Source organism: Sceloporus occidentalis, unplaced genomic scaffold (genome assembly GCF_023333645.1).
Source record: "Sceloporus occidentalis isolate IW3139 unplaced genomic scaffold, rSceOcc1.0.p SCAF_42, whole genome shotgun sequence".
Lineage (NCBI taxonomy): Eukaryota > Metazoa > Chordata > Lepidosauria > Squamata > Phrynosomatidae > Sceloporus > Sceloporus occidentalis.
This window is the reverse complement of record NW_028317022.1, coordinates 272,730-285,759: the sequence shown is the minus strand read 5'-3', so window position 1 is coordinate 285,759 and position 13,030 is coordinate 272,730. Positions and strand designations below refer to the sequence as shown.

The window sequence follows — 13,030 nt, the reverse complement described above, 5'->3', positions numbered from 1 at the left end:
GTGTCCCAGCATCAGGAACGAAGACGTTGACAAGTATGTATCTGAGGAGATCCTAGTTCACAGTGAAAGACTGAACTTCATCTGAAGAAGCAGATCTAGCTCATTCAAAAATTTCGATAGATACTGAAAAGTCATATGTGCCTTTGCTCATATATCTAAAAGATATATTTATTCTGTTTAATCTAGGAATTACCAGGAGATGTTAATGTAAGAATTTTTACGACAGAGGCTTCAGTGACTTCATAGAAACATAATGTGAGGTTATTAGGGACACATTCTTTTTGCGTTTCCTTACTTATAGAAGTAAAGATACTAAGTCACCTAAGCTTTCCGAACCTCATGGGTCTTGTCCACAGATACAAATGAAATCTCTCTAAGGACCAATAAATAGTATCAACTTTTGACTAAAGACTCCATAATGCTTGTAAGGGACTAACTAATCTTCTGTTTTTGTAGGTCTACCTTGTGTTTTACTGATGAGTATCTCTCTTTTGGCATATACTTCTTAGTCAGTATCTTGACAAAGGAAAACTAATAAACCCCTATCCAACAAGTTAATTGGAAAAAATATTGACAAAGCGAACTTCAGGTTTCTTAAAGCACTCTAAAAGTTTAGTGTTGTGTTAAGGCAGGTCATTATTATTAATCAAGCAGCTGTCTGTGCAGGAAGATCTGCCAGCAGTATTTGTTGGAAGATCTGCCAGCTTAGATTTAATGGGAGTACAAGAACATTTAATTGCACCTCTCTCCTAGTTCAGACCTTTCACTTTTTCTTGTCAGTCAGCTGGGTATTCAATAGAAAGAAAAAACACACGCACAAGAAGTCAGTAGACACAAAAGGCTCTTAGAGTGTCTGAAGTTTACTTCTAGAATTAATAATGAATTTCCATCTTAGGAACAAGAAGGAAAAGCTGAGCCACACTTTATTCTGCCTGGGTTACAAATAGAGAAAATTGAAGTCACAGAGGAGAGAAAGCAAAAGGTCTCCTCTAGTCACATGACTTAAATTAGATTCAAAGATTTTTTAAATTCATTTAAGGAAGAATTTTGAAGAAAATGTTTGGGGTTTTTCTTTTCATTCTATAAGGGGAACCCCACTAACTTCAATTACTCATATCAGATTAAAAACACATTTTCAAAAATATTGTGCTATTCTCTTACAGTTCTAGTTTTTGGATAATATAGTTGCATATTGGCAGCTTAGGCGTGTTCTCGCTCAATGTTTGCCCAAACTACCAGGCAAACACTCTGACTCATCACACTGCGTGTGCGCAACAATATGAGTGCCTCGGTCTTAATCACACAGCCAGACACTGACTTAGGAAGGATAAAAGAACTTCATTAGTATTGACATAAACATCAGCTCATGGTTGGCTTCTAATTGTATGTCTTGCCTTTGCTTACTCGAATACAAATTACATCGCATTATAAATTTTGTCTTCTACTTTCTCTCGTGGTGATTTTTATTTTGAGGAGTCCTTTCTCTATGATTGTTGTCTTTATTTCTATCTTAAAAACATTGCATAACATTTTCCATATGATCGCCATTATGGCTTCAATCCCTACATTGAGGCACTGTTTGTTTTGCAGGGTCATGTAAGTAAGCACAGGGATGCTACAGAGGCTCTGGGGGAAATGTATTAAGCTGGCTAAAGAAGAAAGCAGTGAGCAGCTTCAGAGACTTGGTGCTGAGGTACTGTATTCTGTCTCTTCGTCAGTGAAAACATTTGGAGCAAAGTACAATCATAATGCATTAGTGCACTGCACGGTCCCTAGCCTTCATCTTCTGGGGCCACACTCCTCTAAGGGATACCCCTTTCTTCCCTCCCTGAACCAAAGGCCATCTGAAGGAGCACATTTTCATAGACCCCCCTAAAGATTCACAGTGTTTGCAAAATAAGTGAAATTGCAACACCCTTGACTAATAAAAGATGCTGCTTTGATTTTAATCAGAGTAAGGTTGGTAGTCAGTTGATAACATTTTATTAATTTGTGATGTCGTAGAGACACCTGGTGTAAAATCATGGAGCTGCAGCAATACACTTGCAACTGCTCACTTGTACTGTTACAGAAGAAAAATCTCCATCAGACTGACGCCAGTTTTATTAACAAACCAGGTCAAAAAAGCAATGGAAATTTACCCCGCAAAAAAAACAGCAAAAAAATTGTATTAATTCTATGCAATGCGAACACATACATAACACTGTGGCATGTAAGCAGCAACTGGGGGCCCCTTGCCACTAGGGACCCTGGGGCAAATGCCCCCTTGGCTGAATGGAGCCAGCCCTCACCTGACAGAGAGGGACAATCATGTCAGGCCATGTGTCCCTGTGTCATACCTCCCAACATTTTAAAATGTGAAAGAGGGACACTTTTAAAAAAAAATTCTTGTGGAACCAATACAAGCAATTGCACTTTAAAAATGTCGCGCTTGCATAGCCACTTAAAACACGCTTCATTTTTGTCAGCACAGTCATGCATATTAAAAGTAACCAACACATTGGATTGAATTCCCATAAGGCTCAGCCAGACATACTACTTCCATGATACTGACTGAGCGTCATGGGAAGTGCAGCAACAGTAAAGCTGCAGATGCTATCTGTGAACTAAAATTCCTATGATTCTCAGCCAGCCAGGTGTCCACCATAATGCTGGCTGAGCATCATTGGAAGAGTAGTCCACAGCAGCAGAGATTTTTTTTTTTTAAATTAAAAAAGGCTAATGTTAGCCTCCCTCCCATACACACACACACACACACACACACACCCCGACTTACTACTGCTTCTGACTGCCTGGTGTCGGCAGCGGGTGGAGGCCGGCATTCATGAAATTAAAGGGGCTGGCGTGCACACACTGCGCCGCCCAATGGCCGTGCCTCAGCGGCCATTAAGCGGCAATGTGTGTGCACGCCAGCCCCTTTAATTTCATTAGGCGTCGGCGGCCGGAAGAGGCTTTACATCCAGCTCGCAGCTGCTCAGCGGCTGTTTTAAATGTTAGTTTGCTAGCTGCCCGGCCCACAGACCTGCTGGCTCACCAGGAAATTCCCTGGTATCCGGGTGGGCCAGTTTGGCCCTGGCCTCACCCTTCCTCTTCCCCTGCAAAGCGGGAAAGAGGAAGGGATAGGCGGGACAGAGACCCAAAATCGGGACTGTCCCGCCTAAATCGGGACAGTTGGGGGGCATGCTGTGTGCATTAGGCACAGGGGCGTACCTAGAGTATCTGGCACTTGGGGCGGATCCTGTATGTTGCACACACCCCCCCACACACACACACTTTAAAACTGCCTATTGTTAGGCAAACATTGACAGGGGTACAGCATAACTGCTATCATTTTATACTGAGGCAAACATTGACAGTGGTACAGCATAACTGCTATCATTATATACCGAGGCAAACATTGACGATGGCATAGGATAACAGTTATCATTATATATTGAGGCAAACATTGACAGTGGTATAGGATTACTGTTATCATTATATACTGAGGCAGACACTGACAGTGGTACAGGATAACTTATTACATACTGAGGCACGCACGGACGGTGGTACAGCATAACACCTATCACTATATACAGAGGCAAACATTGACAGTGGTACAGGGTAATCCCTATCACTATACATTGAGCTAGATATGGACAATAATGCAGCATAACGTACATCACTACATACTAAGCCAAACATTTATGTGGTGTAGGCCTACCACTTCAGTGTCTGGCTTAGTATATATAGTAGGGATGCAGCAAAATGAAAATTCTGGACCGAAACCGAAAATTCAGCATTCACTTGGCCGAACCCCCCCTCACTTTAAAAAAAAAAACCACAATAACTTTTATTAAAAGTAACACACCAAGATTTTATATATATATATATATATATATATATACACATATAGATATTACCGTATTGGCTCGGATATAGGCCGCCCCCGTATATAGGCCGCACCCTGTCTCCCCCCCCCGAGATATGCTGCCACTGTCCTCTCCCCCCCCCCCCCCCCCCCCCCCCCCCCCCCCCCCCCCCCCCCTCCCCCCCCCCAGATATTCGGCTACTGTCCTCCTCCCCCCTCGAGATATGCTGCCACTGTCCTCCTCCCCCCCCCCCCGAGATATGCTGCCACTCTGTCTCCCCCCCCGAGATATGCTGCCACTGTCCTCCCCCCCCCCGAGATATGCTGCCACTGTCCTCCCCCCCTAGATATTCGGCTACTGTCCTCCTCCCCCCTCAAGATATGCTGCCACTGTCGTCCTCCTCCCCCCCCCCGAGATATGCTGCCACTCTGCCCCTCCGACTTACCAGAGGAGACTCCCGGGTGTCTTGCAGGGCCGGCGGGGGACATCTACGCAGTACAACTTCCGGTGCCGGCACCGGAAGTTGTATACGCGTATTGCGTAGATGTCCCCCGCCGGCCCCGCAAGACACCCGGGAGTCTCCTCTGGTAAGTCTTGGGGGCAGAGGTAAAACGCATCGTGCGGACGGTCACCGGCTGCGGCGATGCGGGTAAACAACCTCCGCAGCCGGTGAGCATCCGCACGATGCGCTTAGACAACCTCCCGTGCCCCCCCCGTGGAAAGTGCTGGCAGGGGAGGCTGTCTAAGCGTGTCGGGGAGTAGGATGCAGGTCCCCTGCACTGCTGCGGGGGATCTGTATCCTAACCCCGCTGCCTGCCCGGCACCCGGGACTGCATGTCGGGCGCTAGACCCCGAATATAGGCCGCACCCCCACTTTAAAGACTTAAAGTGGGGGGAAAAAGTGCGGCCTATATTCGAGCCAATACGGTATATATGATTGTCAACAGCAATCGCAATCCTATCATGCCCAGGCATATCCAGATTCCAGCATGTACTGGCTGACTTAGCATGATAGGAGTGTGATTGCTTACAGCACTCACACTCCTATCATGCCCAGGTTCTAGCATGTACTGGTTGCCTTTACATGATAGGCGTGTGATTGTAAGCAATCATATACATATATTAATTTTTTTTTTTTGGTGTGTTACTTACTTTTAATAAAAGTGTGGTTAACAAACCAAAATTGGACACAAAAAAAAACCAATAATATTATATATATATAAATGCTAACAGCAATCAGACTCCTATCATGCCCAGGCAGCCAGTACATGCTGGAAACTGGGCATGGTAACAGTGTGATTACAGCCGCCCCCCCAAGGCAGCGTGAGGCATCAGCAGTCGGAGCAGGGTCCCACGACCCACAAGGTAGGTCATACCTCCAGAAAGGCTTGGGAGTTGCACCAGGTTAATCTTGCTGCCCTTATTACATCAAGTCCATTCTTCACATGTTATGGGTTGTTTTTTTTGTCACATGGGTTTTTTAACCGGAGGGCGAGAAGTCAGTGGTGGAAACCTTTTTCTTGCTTCTGTGATGCAGATTCCATAACAGAAAGCTGTCCAGTGCTCACACTCACAGCCTGGGGGGGCAAGTCTAGTCAAGTGGCCCATTGCGCCATCGAATCAGCCCACCATGCATGCTTTTCCTGATTTTCTAACGCAAATTGATGTAATGTGATGGGATTGGGAGTACATCAGTACACTTAAAAAAAATCATACACGGGACGGAAAAAACCTGAATTTTCCCTTAGAAGGAAATTACTTTAGGCTAAATTAATAGCAGCAACTTAGATAATAGCATAATGCAAACAATCAGTGAAAACCATGTCACTTTTGTAGTTATTACATTTTCCTAATATGTTTACGTTATTTAGTTTAGTATTTCCAGCTCTGACAACCACCAAAGGCGCAGCTAGAGTACTGAATTACATTTGTCTGTATCTTCCATATTCCATGATTGAATGTATATTAAATAATCTATTGAACAATCCATGTATTGGAATATTTTGTCAGACCAAACAGGAAACTGCAAATTAGGTTAGCTGGGAACTCTCCAGGGTTCGCTCAGAGACTCCGGTTAATGAGCCGCTTTGGGTCACCACGGAGAAACTCCCCACTCCCTGCCCACTTCCTTCCAACCACAGAGTTTTCCTGCAAGTTCACCGACTTACTCTGCAAAGCTATTAAAACAAAGATTTTGTTGGGGTGAGCACCAGTCCAAAATCTTTGATGCATCTTCAATTAGTGAAAAAGTAAAAGAAAAATTATAAAATGAATTATGTGTTAGAAATACCATCAGGAGTAATCTAGAATGTACTAGCCTCATTTGTATTCATTGTGATTTTAAGGAATTACTGCAAGGTCTTTGTTATAAATTACGCTCTTGATAATTAAATCCAGAAATCCCATAAATCCTCTTTTCCAGGTTAATTTTGATATCAGTTAGGTGGCCTGCAATACCTGGCACAATAATTCAAAGGCTATATGCAGAACATTTTTATGGTATGTTTATCAGATCATAATTCATCCTCCTAGAACTGCCAAAAAGAGGACAAAAACTATAAAAAGCCATCTTAAACTGTTACGAAAGAAATGTAAACTGATTTTCACCATTTACAAGCATTAGAAAAACTCTTACAAACTATTGCAAAAGAGCACTCAACATCTCAATCTCAAGGCTGATCTGATTGTGAGGACGCACAAGCTCTCCTTTCCATGGCACGATACAAAGAACATTAATGAATAATGTTTATACACTCGCCTGCAGAGGGCTTGAAACCACTGTATTAACAATCATGCTGCCGATCTAAGACTTTATTAGCAGATACTAAACATTAATGATGCATACGCATAGACGACAAAGAAAAATATTAGGTGATGAACTTGAATGTTTTTGATGAAACGTAAAAGAAACATGAGATAATTGCTCTGTGTCCTCTGGTTATAGGCTTCCTTTGAAGATTATATTGGAAGGTTCAGTCAGAATGCGACACATGCTGAAAGGAATTATTATTCACAGAAGAATGTAGGTGTGTGTCTTCTAATAACCAGCTTTTTTTAACTGCTTACTTAAGAAAGTCAATACCATCATACCATAATCTCACAAATTACGTTTATTATCAATCCCAAAAAAGATACCCATTAGTGGGTCAATGTTCATGGGCGTTTAAAGGGACACTTCACCCATTAACTGCATTTTTAAATGCATATGGTGTGTTGTCACCTGTAGAGCTAGCTCTAGATATCCAGACCCCTGTGTGCATGTGTGGAAAGTGCTGCCATTAATTTTAATGGAAACACTTTCCTGCCACTGATTGACTGCTTTCAATCTTGTAGTTGGGCCATGGCAGAATAGAGCAGCTTCTGAAGAAAGGCCTGCCACTTTTGTTCCCGGTGTTTCATTTTGACTTTACTTTTGTTTTGGAAGAATGGGAGAACTTTCCAATGGCCAAGAGGCACATCTGCCAAAAATCCTGTTCAGATCGAAAATGATGCAGTTGCCTCACAAGGCTCACAACTTAATTGTTTTCACCCAAAGATTCAAGTTTTGGGTTATCCTAACAAATTAGCAGAGAGTATTTTGATTAAACAACAGCTGAGCATCAAAACATGCATTATAAATAGCAGTATGTGATTTCAAAAAAAAAAGTGAAACAGGTGCCCTGTCTCCCACAAGTGTGTGCATATTGTGGTTTTTTTTGTCTCTCTCTGTGTCTATGTGTTGCAAAATATCCATTGTATTCTTCAGCATTTTATCAAATCTTCTATACAGCCATCTATTATAGAAACCTCTTTACTCGGTTTGGGGTGCTGCAGCATCACCTAGTGGATTGTTGTGGTCAAAACCATCCCTTTCATTGAAAAATGCACCTGCCTAAAACACACACTGCCACTGTATTGTGTTTAGCGCTTTTAGAAATAGCTACAAAAAGTCAGTCAAAAGCGACAGAAATGCACAAAGCAGACAGGCTTATAATTCACTTAGTGTACTAATAATAATATGCAATTTACAATAGGGATATTGTTCTGCATTATTAACTTTGGGAAAGTGTTACTTTCTAAAGACGCAATGATTCTTACCACTGTTGGCTTCTTGACCATTTAGCTATCATATGCATTAAAGTGTACAGATGGCTAGAGTGTCCTTTTAATACTCAGTAATCTGGAATCAGGCAGCTATAACAATTACTGTTCCAACGCATATATTTACAACAGTAAATTAACCTTTTCATTTTACCACAAACTATGCAATGAGGCCAACTCAGGTCTGTCGTGGGGTGGAACTTGCTGGGAACTTTTCAATTAAACAGAATTTGTATGTGAGAGATCCGGTGATTGGGTACTTAAATCTTTTCATGTGACAACACTGAAGAAAGTAGTGAGTGTACAGCCTTTATAACAGAGTAAATTTGCTGTTCCCTTAAAATAACTCAACACACAGCCATTAATGTCTAAACCTTGGCAAAAAAAATGGTATCTGAAGAAAGCCCTTCTTGTCCAGAAAAAAACAATATATAAATTGTGTGGGTTCACTAAATGAGTGAGGAGAAAATTATATCTAAACACGAGCCCCGCAAAGGGTACAAAAGGTACAGCCTGGTCCTTAAGGGGTTAACCTGACCTCCAGGGTTGCTTCCACAAAGGGGCGGAGCCTTCATGACACCCTCTCCCCGGTTGGGGGAATGGGGAGAGGCTGTCGCCATGGAGTATGTTGTGGCTCCTCCCTTTTGCAGAAGTGCACAGTACACAAACATTTCTATTTCTCCGAGGATCCATCTGCTTTATTCTGGACTCTTGGAGCACTTCCGCAAAAGGGAGGAGCCACAACACGCCCCATGGGGACACAAATATTCTGTAATTGGCAAATTTCATTAAAATGTAAATTTGTACGAATCCGAATGCCAAGCCTTTTCACTCATTAATAAATGGCTGAGTCACTATGTCACTGGAAATATTATAGGTAATGTCTCTTTGGGCACATTTTCTACCAACCTAAGGGGTTACCCTGTATAGAAATACTAAAGACGGCCAACAAAAACCCTAAGTAAGCAATATCTCATTGTACAGCTCTGCAGAATATGATGGTGCTATAGTACAAACATCATGCCTACTATATAGAAACATAGAATTTGACAGCAAATAAGAGCCATTTGCCCCGAGTGCCCATTTTTCCGATGTAAACACTCACACCTTAATTAACCCCTTCAGGACCGGCATTGGCAAACTGCGTCTTCCCTTAAAGACCGCAGTTTTTTTTTAAATATCGTGATTCGCTGCAAAGAGATCACGTGCACGGAATTGAGGGAGAGTGGCTGCTACGGATCGCTGGGGACACCCAGCTGTCAGTAGCAGCCGCCCCTCGCAATCCCAGCGTCCATAGCAACGCTGGATCGCACATCATCGATGACGTACCTGGTACGTCCCGGTCTGCCGGTGACCTTTGACCTGGAGGTACCAGGTACGTCCCGGTCTTGAAGGGGTTAATCCTTGGCCTCTTAGATTCAATATAGCCATACACCTTTCACATGCATGTTTAAATTCTCAGTGTATAAGCCTCTACCACTTATAATAGGAGACTGTTCTATTTATCTACTACCCTCTAAATGAGTAAATTTACCAGTGACACTTTATCATGTTAATCCAAAATGACCTGTAGTGTTGTTTTCACTAATATGTTACAAGCACTTATATACTAAAAAATATAATTAAACTAAAACACAGATAGGCAACCTTAAGCATACCGGATGCACTGCTCTACAGTTCCCATTATCAATATGTAGAGAGAATGATGGTAATGAAAGTCCTGAGCAGTCAGCCTAATGTTGCCCATTCATACATAAGAACCATCCCTCGCCTCACGCCTCAGGATGCAGATGTTGTTTCTTTTGCATACTGATATCAGATTTATCTGGTTTAGTTCTTTGATTGGCTAATACAGGCGCAAGTCACATTAACGATTGGCCACAAGTGGTGTCTACGTAATGATTGGCTGAAATAGTCTAGGCTGACTAGCACATATTTTGATTGGTTTCCGTCTGCACCTAGCATGCTATGTGCGTAGTAGAGGGGTGTCTCCGTACCTGCGCAGGCAGTAGTCACATGCTGCTCGGTATTTCTTCCCGCGGCATACGGTGTATACGTAAGGTTGCATGCTCGCTACCGTGACCCCAGCATTCAGCCGCCTTGTAGCCCGCAGGCCATTTCCTTTGTCTGTACTGAGGAACTTCTCGAAACTTCCCGCCATCATCTTGTATATTTACTTCCCGAAAGTGCGCGTTCCCGATCTTCTCCTCACCGGTTTTAGTGAACACGCCCACTTGAAAGGGGGAGCATGCGCTGGCTCGTGCACTTAAAGAGACAGTGTTGCGGAAGAGACGGCTTGCCAGTGAAATGCTGTTGGCCGTATGTATCACGAACGGTTGCAGCATAATTTTGATTCCGTTATTGTTAATACATACAATAATCATACACATTTTATTGGGGTTTGGCGTCATAAGTTACGACGTATCTGTTTAGAAGGGACATTGCTAATTTAAGACCTAAAACCCTTATTACTGAGTACTTTAACTCTTTAAAATCTTTGAGGTTCCATGCTAGAATGAAAACGTGTGGCATGATTAAAGTAGCTGACAGTTACTAGCATTTAGTGCTCCATTCACCCGGAATGAGTGCTGCTGATCGGTTAGAGACAATAGTTTCCTGCTACCACATCATCGAAACAGAATTGTTACAAAAAGTCTGCTAATTTGCCAGGCCACCCCTTACCTGGCAAATTACCCCCAATAAAGATGTCAAGAAATGTTATCACACATGGGAACCATTTATTAAACTTTTACATAATGTTGTAGTTTATTTTGGTTTCAGAGACTAGAAATTATCAACTGATTTGACCAAAATATAGCAACATTCAACTACAAGCAAACAATGTTAACAGCTCATGGTCTGTTTACACAACTCTCTTTTCTTGGACGAATCACTACTTTTTGGCTTTATTGACATGGTCGCTGTTTGAATTATCTGCTCTAAATAGCACCAGTTCTAGCAGAATTATTGAGTTGTTTTGTGGGAGGTTTATGGCAGCTTTTGTTACACAGTGGGTGTGATGTGCAGTTCACCGGCTGCTGAAGGGTTAAACTTGCTGCGTGTAATCTTTCCTCCCTGCTCTTGTCATTGTGATCTCATAATAGAAGTTGCAGGCTATGCAGTCATTACAGAACATCTCCACATACAGTCTGGTATTCAAACGCTGCAAAGACACCTGAAGGCCTGTGTAAAAACTGCTGGCTGACTGATAAAGAGATCTGCGGAGTGTTGGCTCTCCGGCAAAGATATTCGCAGAGTGTCGGGATCCCAGCAGAGGTCTGAAGATTGTGAACTGTAGGTCGACGTGACGGGTGCAGATTTCTGGATATGTAATCTGAAGACCAAAGCTTTTTGGTCTTAAGGATACTGTTTTATATTCTCTTTTTTACTTTTTTGTTAATGTGTAAGAATCAATAATGTTTAGATTATATTTTATTATGCTCCCTGTCCTGGTTAAAGGATGTAGTGATATAATCAATTACTTTTAAAAGCCCCATCCCCTAACTGAAATGAACCTCTTAATGCCTAGAGGGAAGGCGTTCTTCCAGTCATGGTACCTCAGAGGTTTCCTCCAAAATGCAGGTTTTTCCTCTCCTGAGTACTGAAGAATGACTCTTCGTGAGTCCAGAGGTAGCCCCTTCTCTGGCCTGATTTAAGGTCAATCTGTCCCTTCTTTTTACATCCATGGAATATATAGAATTGTATAATAAAGCTTGATAACTCTAAATTGTTGTCTGTGAATTATTCTTCATTAATTCTTAAGCTGTTTATTTCCCTTCAATTGTCATTACATTTTGCAGGCTGGCTGTTCCACATATCCACCACCCTTTCAGTAAAGTAAATCTTCCTTACATTAAGTAACACTTTCTTACATTAAGAATCTCAGGGGTTCTGTAGACCTCATGCTACTTTTGCTGAGAGGCTGTTCCACACATCCGCCGCCCTCTCCGTAAATTAAATCTTCTAAAGCCTATGCCCCACCAGGCTCAAGATACATGTTTTCATGCTTCCTAAGACTGTTTGCCCTTGTTACATGCAACTGCAGAGAACCCCACAAAATATATTTTGCTGCACCTCCATATTCCGGAAATGTATCATGGACAATTTACACACATCCTTGCACTCTGTATACTTAAGTGCCAACAACTCATTATTGTGGAAAGGCATCACAAAACCCCAACTTTGCCTGGTCTCTACCAGCTGCTTTGGAAGAACTTTACAGAGATTCTGTACAGCCCCAGAGGCCACAGTCTCAAAGAAAAAAAAAAAAGGTTTTGAAATAAAGGGAAACTGGTATAGTAGTTGTAACCATAATTAAGGAAGGGTAAAATGTAGTCCCACTTTACTACTTGTCCCCACAGATTCAGGTTACTCTAGAGCATGTCCTTCCCCTATAAAGCAGAAATGAAGGTGTACCCCATCTCACTCTCACAAAGCTTGCACAGCTTGACACCATACCTTGCCCTCTTTGAATGTATGTATATATATATATATATAATATTAAAAAATTACCCTTCCTTAATACTGCACCGAGGACTCGACGAAGGTATTTTATAAAACCTTTCATATGATGGGTCAGTTCTAAGAGGGCACGTGTTAATAGAAATGGGAAAAAAATAATGGAAAATCTATCTCTGATCTCTGATGACTGCAGGAAGAATAGGGGTAGCTTGGCCAGGGGTTTTACTCCAATAAGAGGGAAGTGATGTTTATTTTTTTTACGTTGTGCATCAGCAGGTTTAGGGCTATAATTTTTTTCATTACCGCCAGGTCCGTGGGTTTGCCATGTATGGTGCTTAGTATAAAATGCATCAGGGTGTTCTGCTAAGTTCTGACTGGCATACAAATTAGTTTGATGAGCTATGAGATGAAACAAGCTGTCAGTTAAGACCAGCTTAAAAATGTTGCAGTTGACAAACTACATTAGTGTCCATTTGGCTAATCGTGCCAGGTGTGGCCATAAAAGGGATCAAATCTGGCACCAGCATGTTGTGAGGCACCCAGGACTCATCATCCTGCGACAGACTGACCTTCTTTGGAAGTCACAAGAAATGTCATATGGAGTGACACTAGAAATGTCATATATGGGATCAACATCTGAG

At 42.2% G+C, this 13,030-nt stretch overlaps 1 protein-coding gene across 1 annotated transcript in view; it reads right to left on the bottom strand.

The window, feature by feature from the left end:
- The window catches only part of LOC149289848 (histone-lysine N-methyltransferase SMYD3-like), a 359,885-nt gene extending 349,796 nt beyond the window's left edge, over window positions 1–10,089 (bottom strand). The window contains exon 1 of the mRNA XM_089490127.1: window positions 9,926–10,089. Coding sequence (XP_089346253.1) covers window positions 9,926–10,089 — 164 coding nt within the window. The remainder of the gene's footprint in view (window positions 1–9,925) is intronic.
- Between the last annotated feature and the right edge of the window lie 2,941 nt (window positions 10,090–13,030).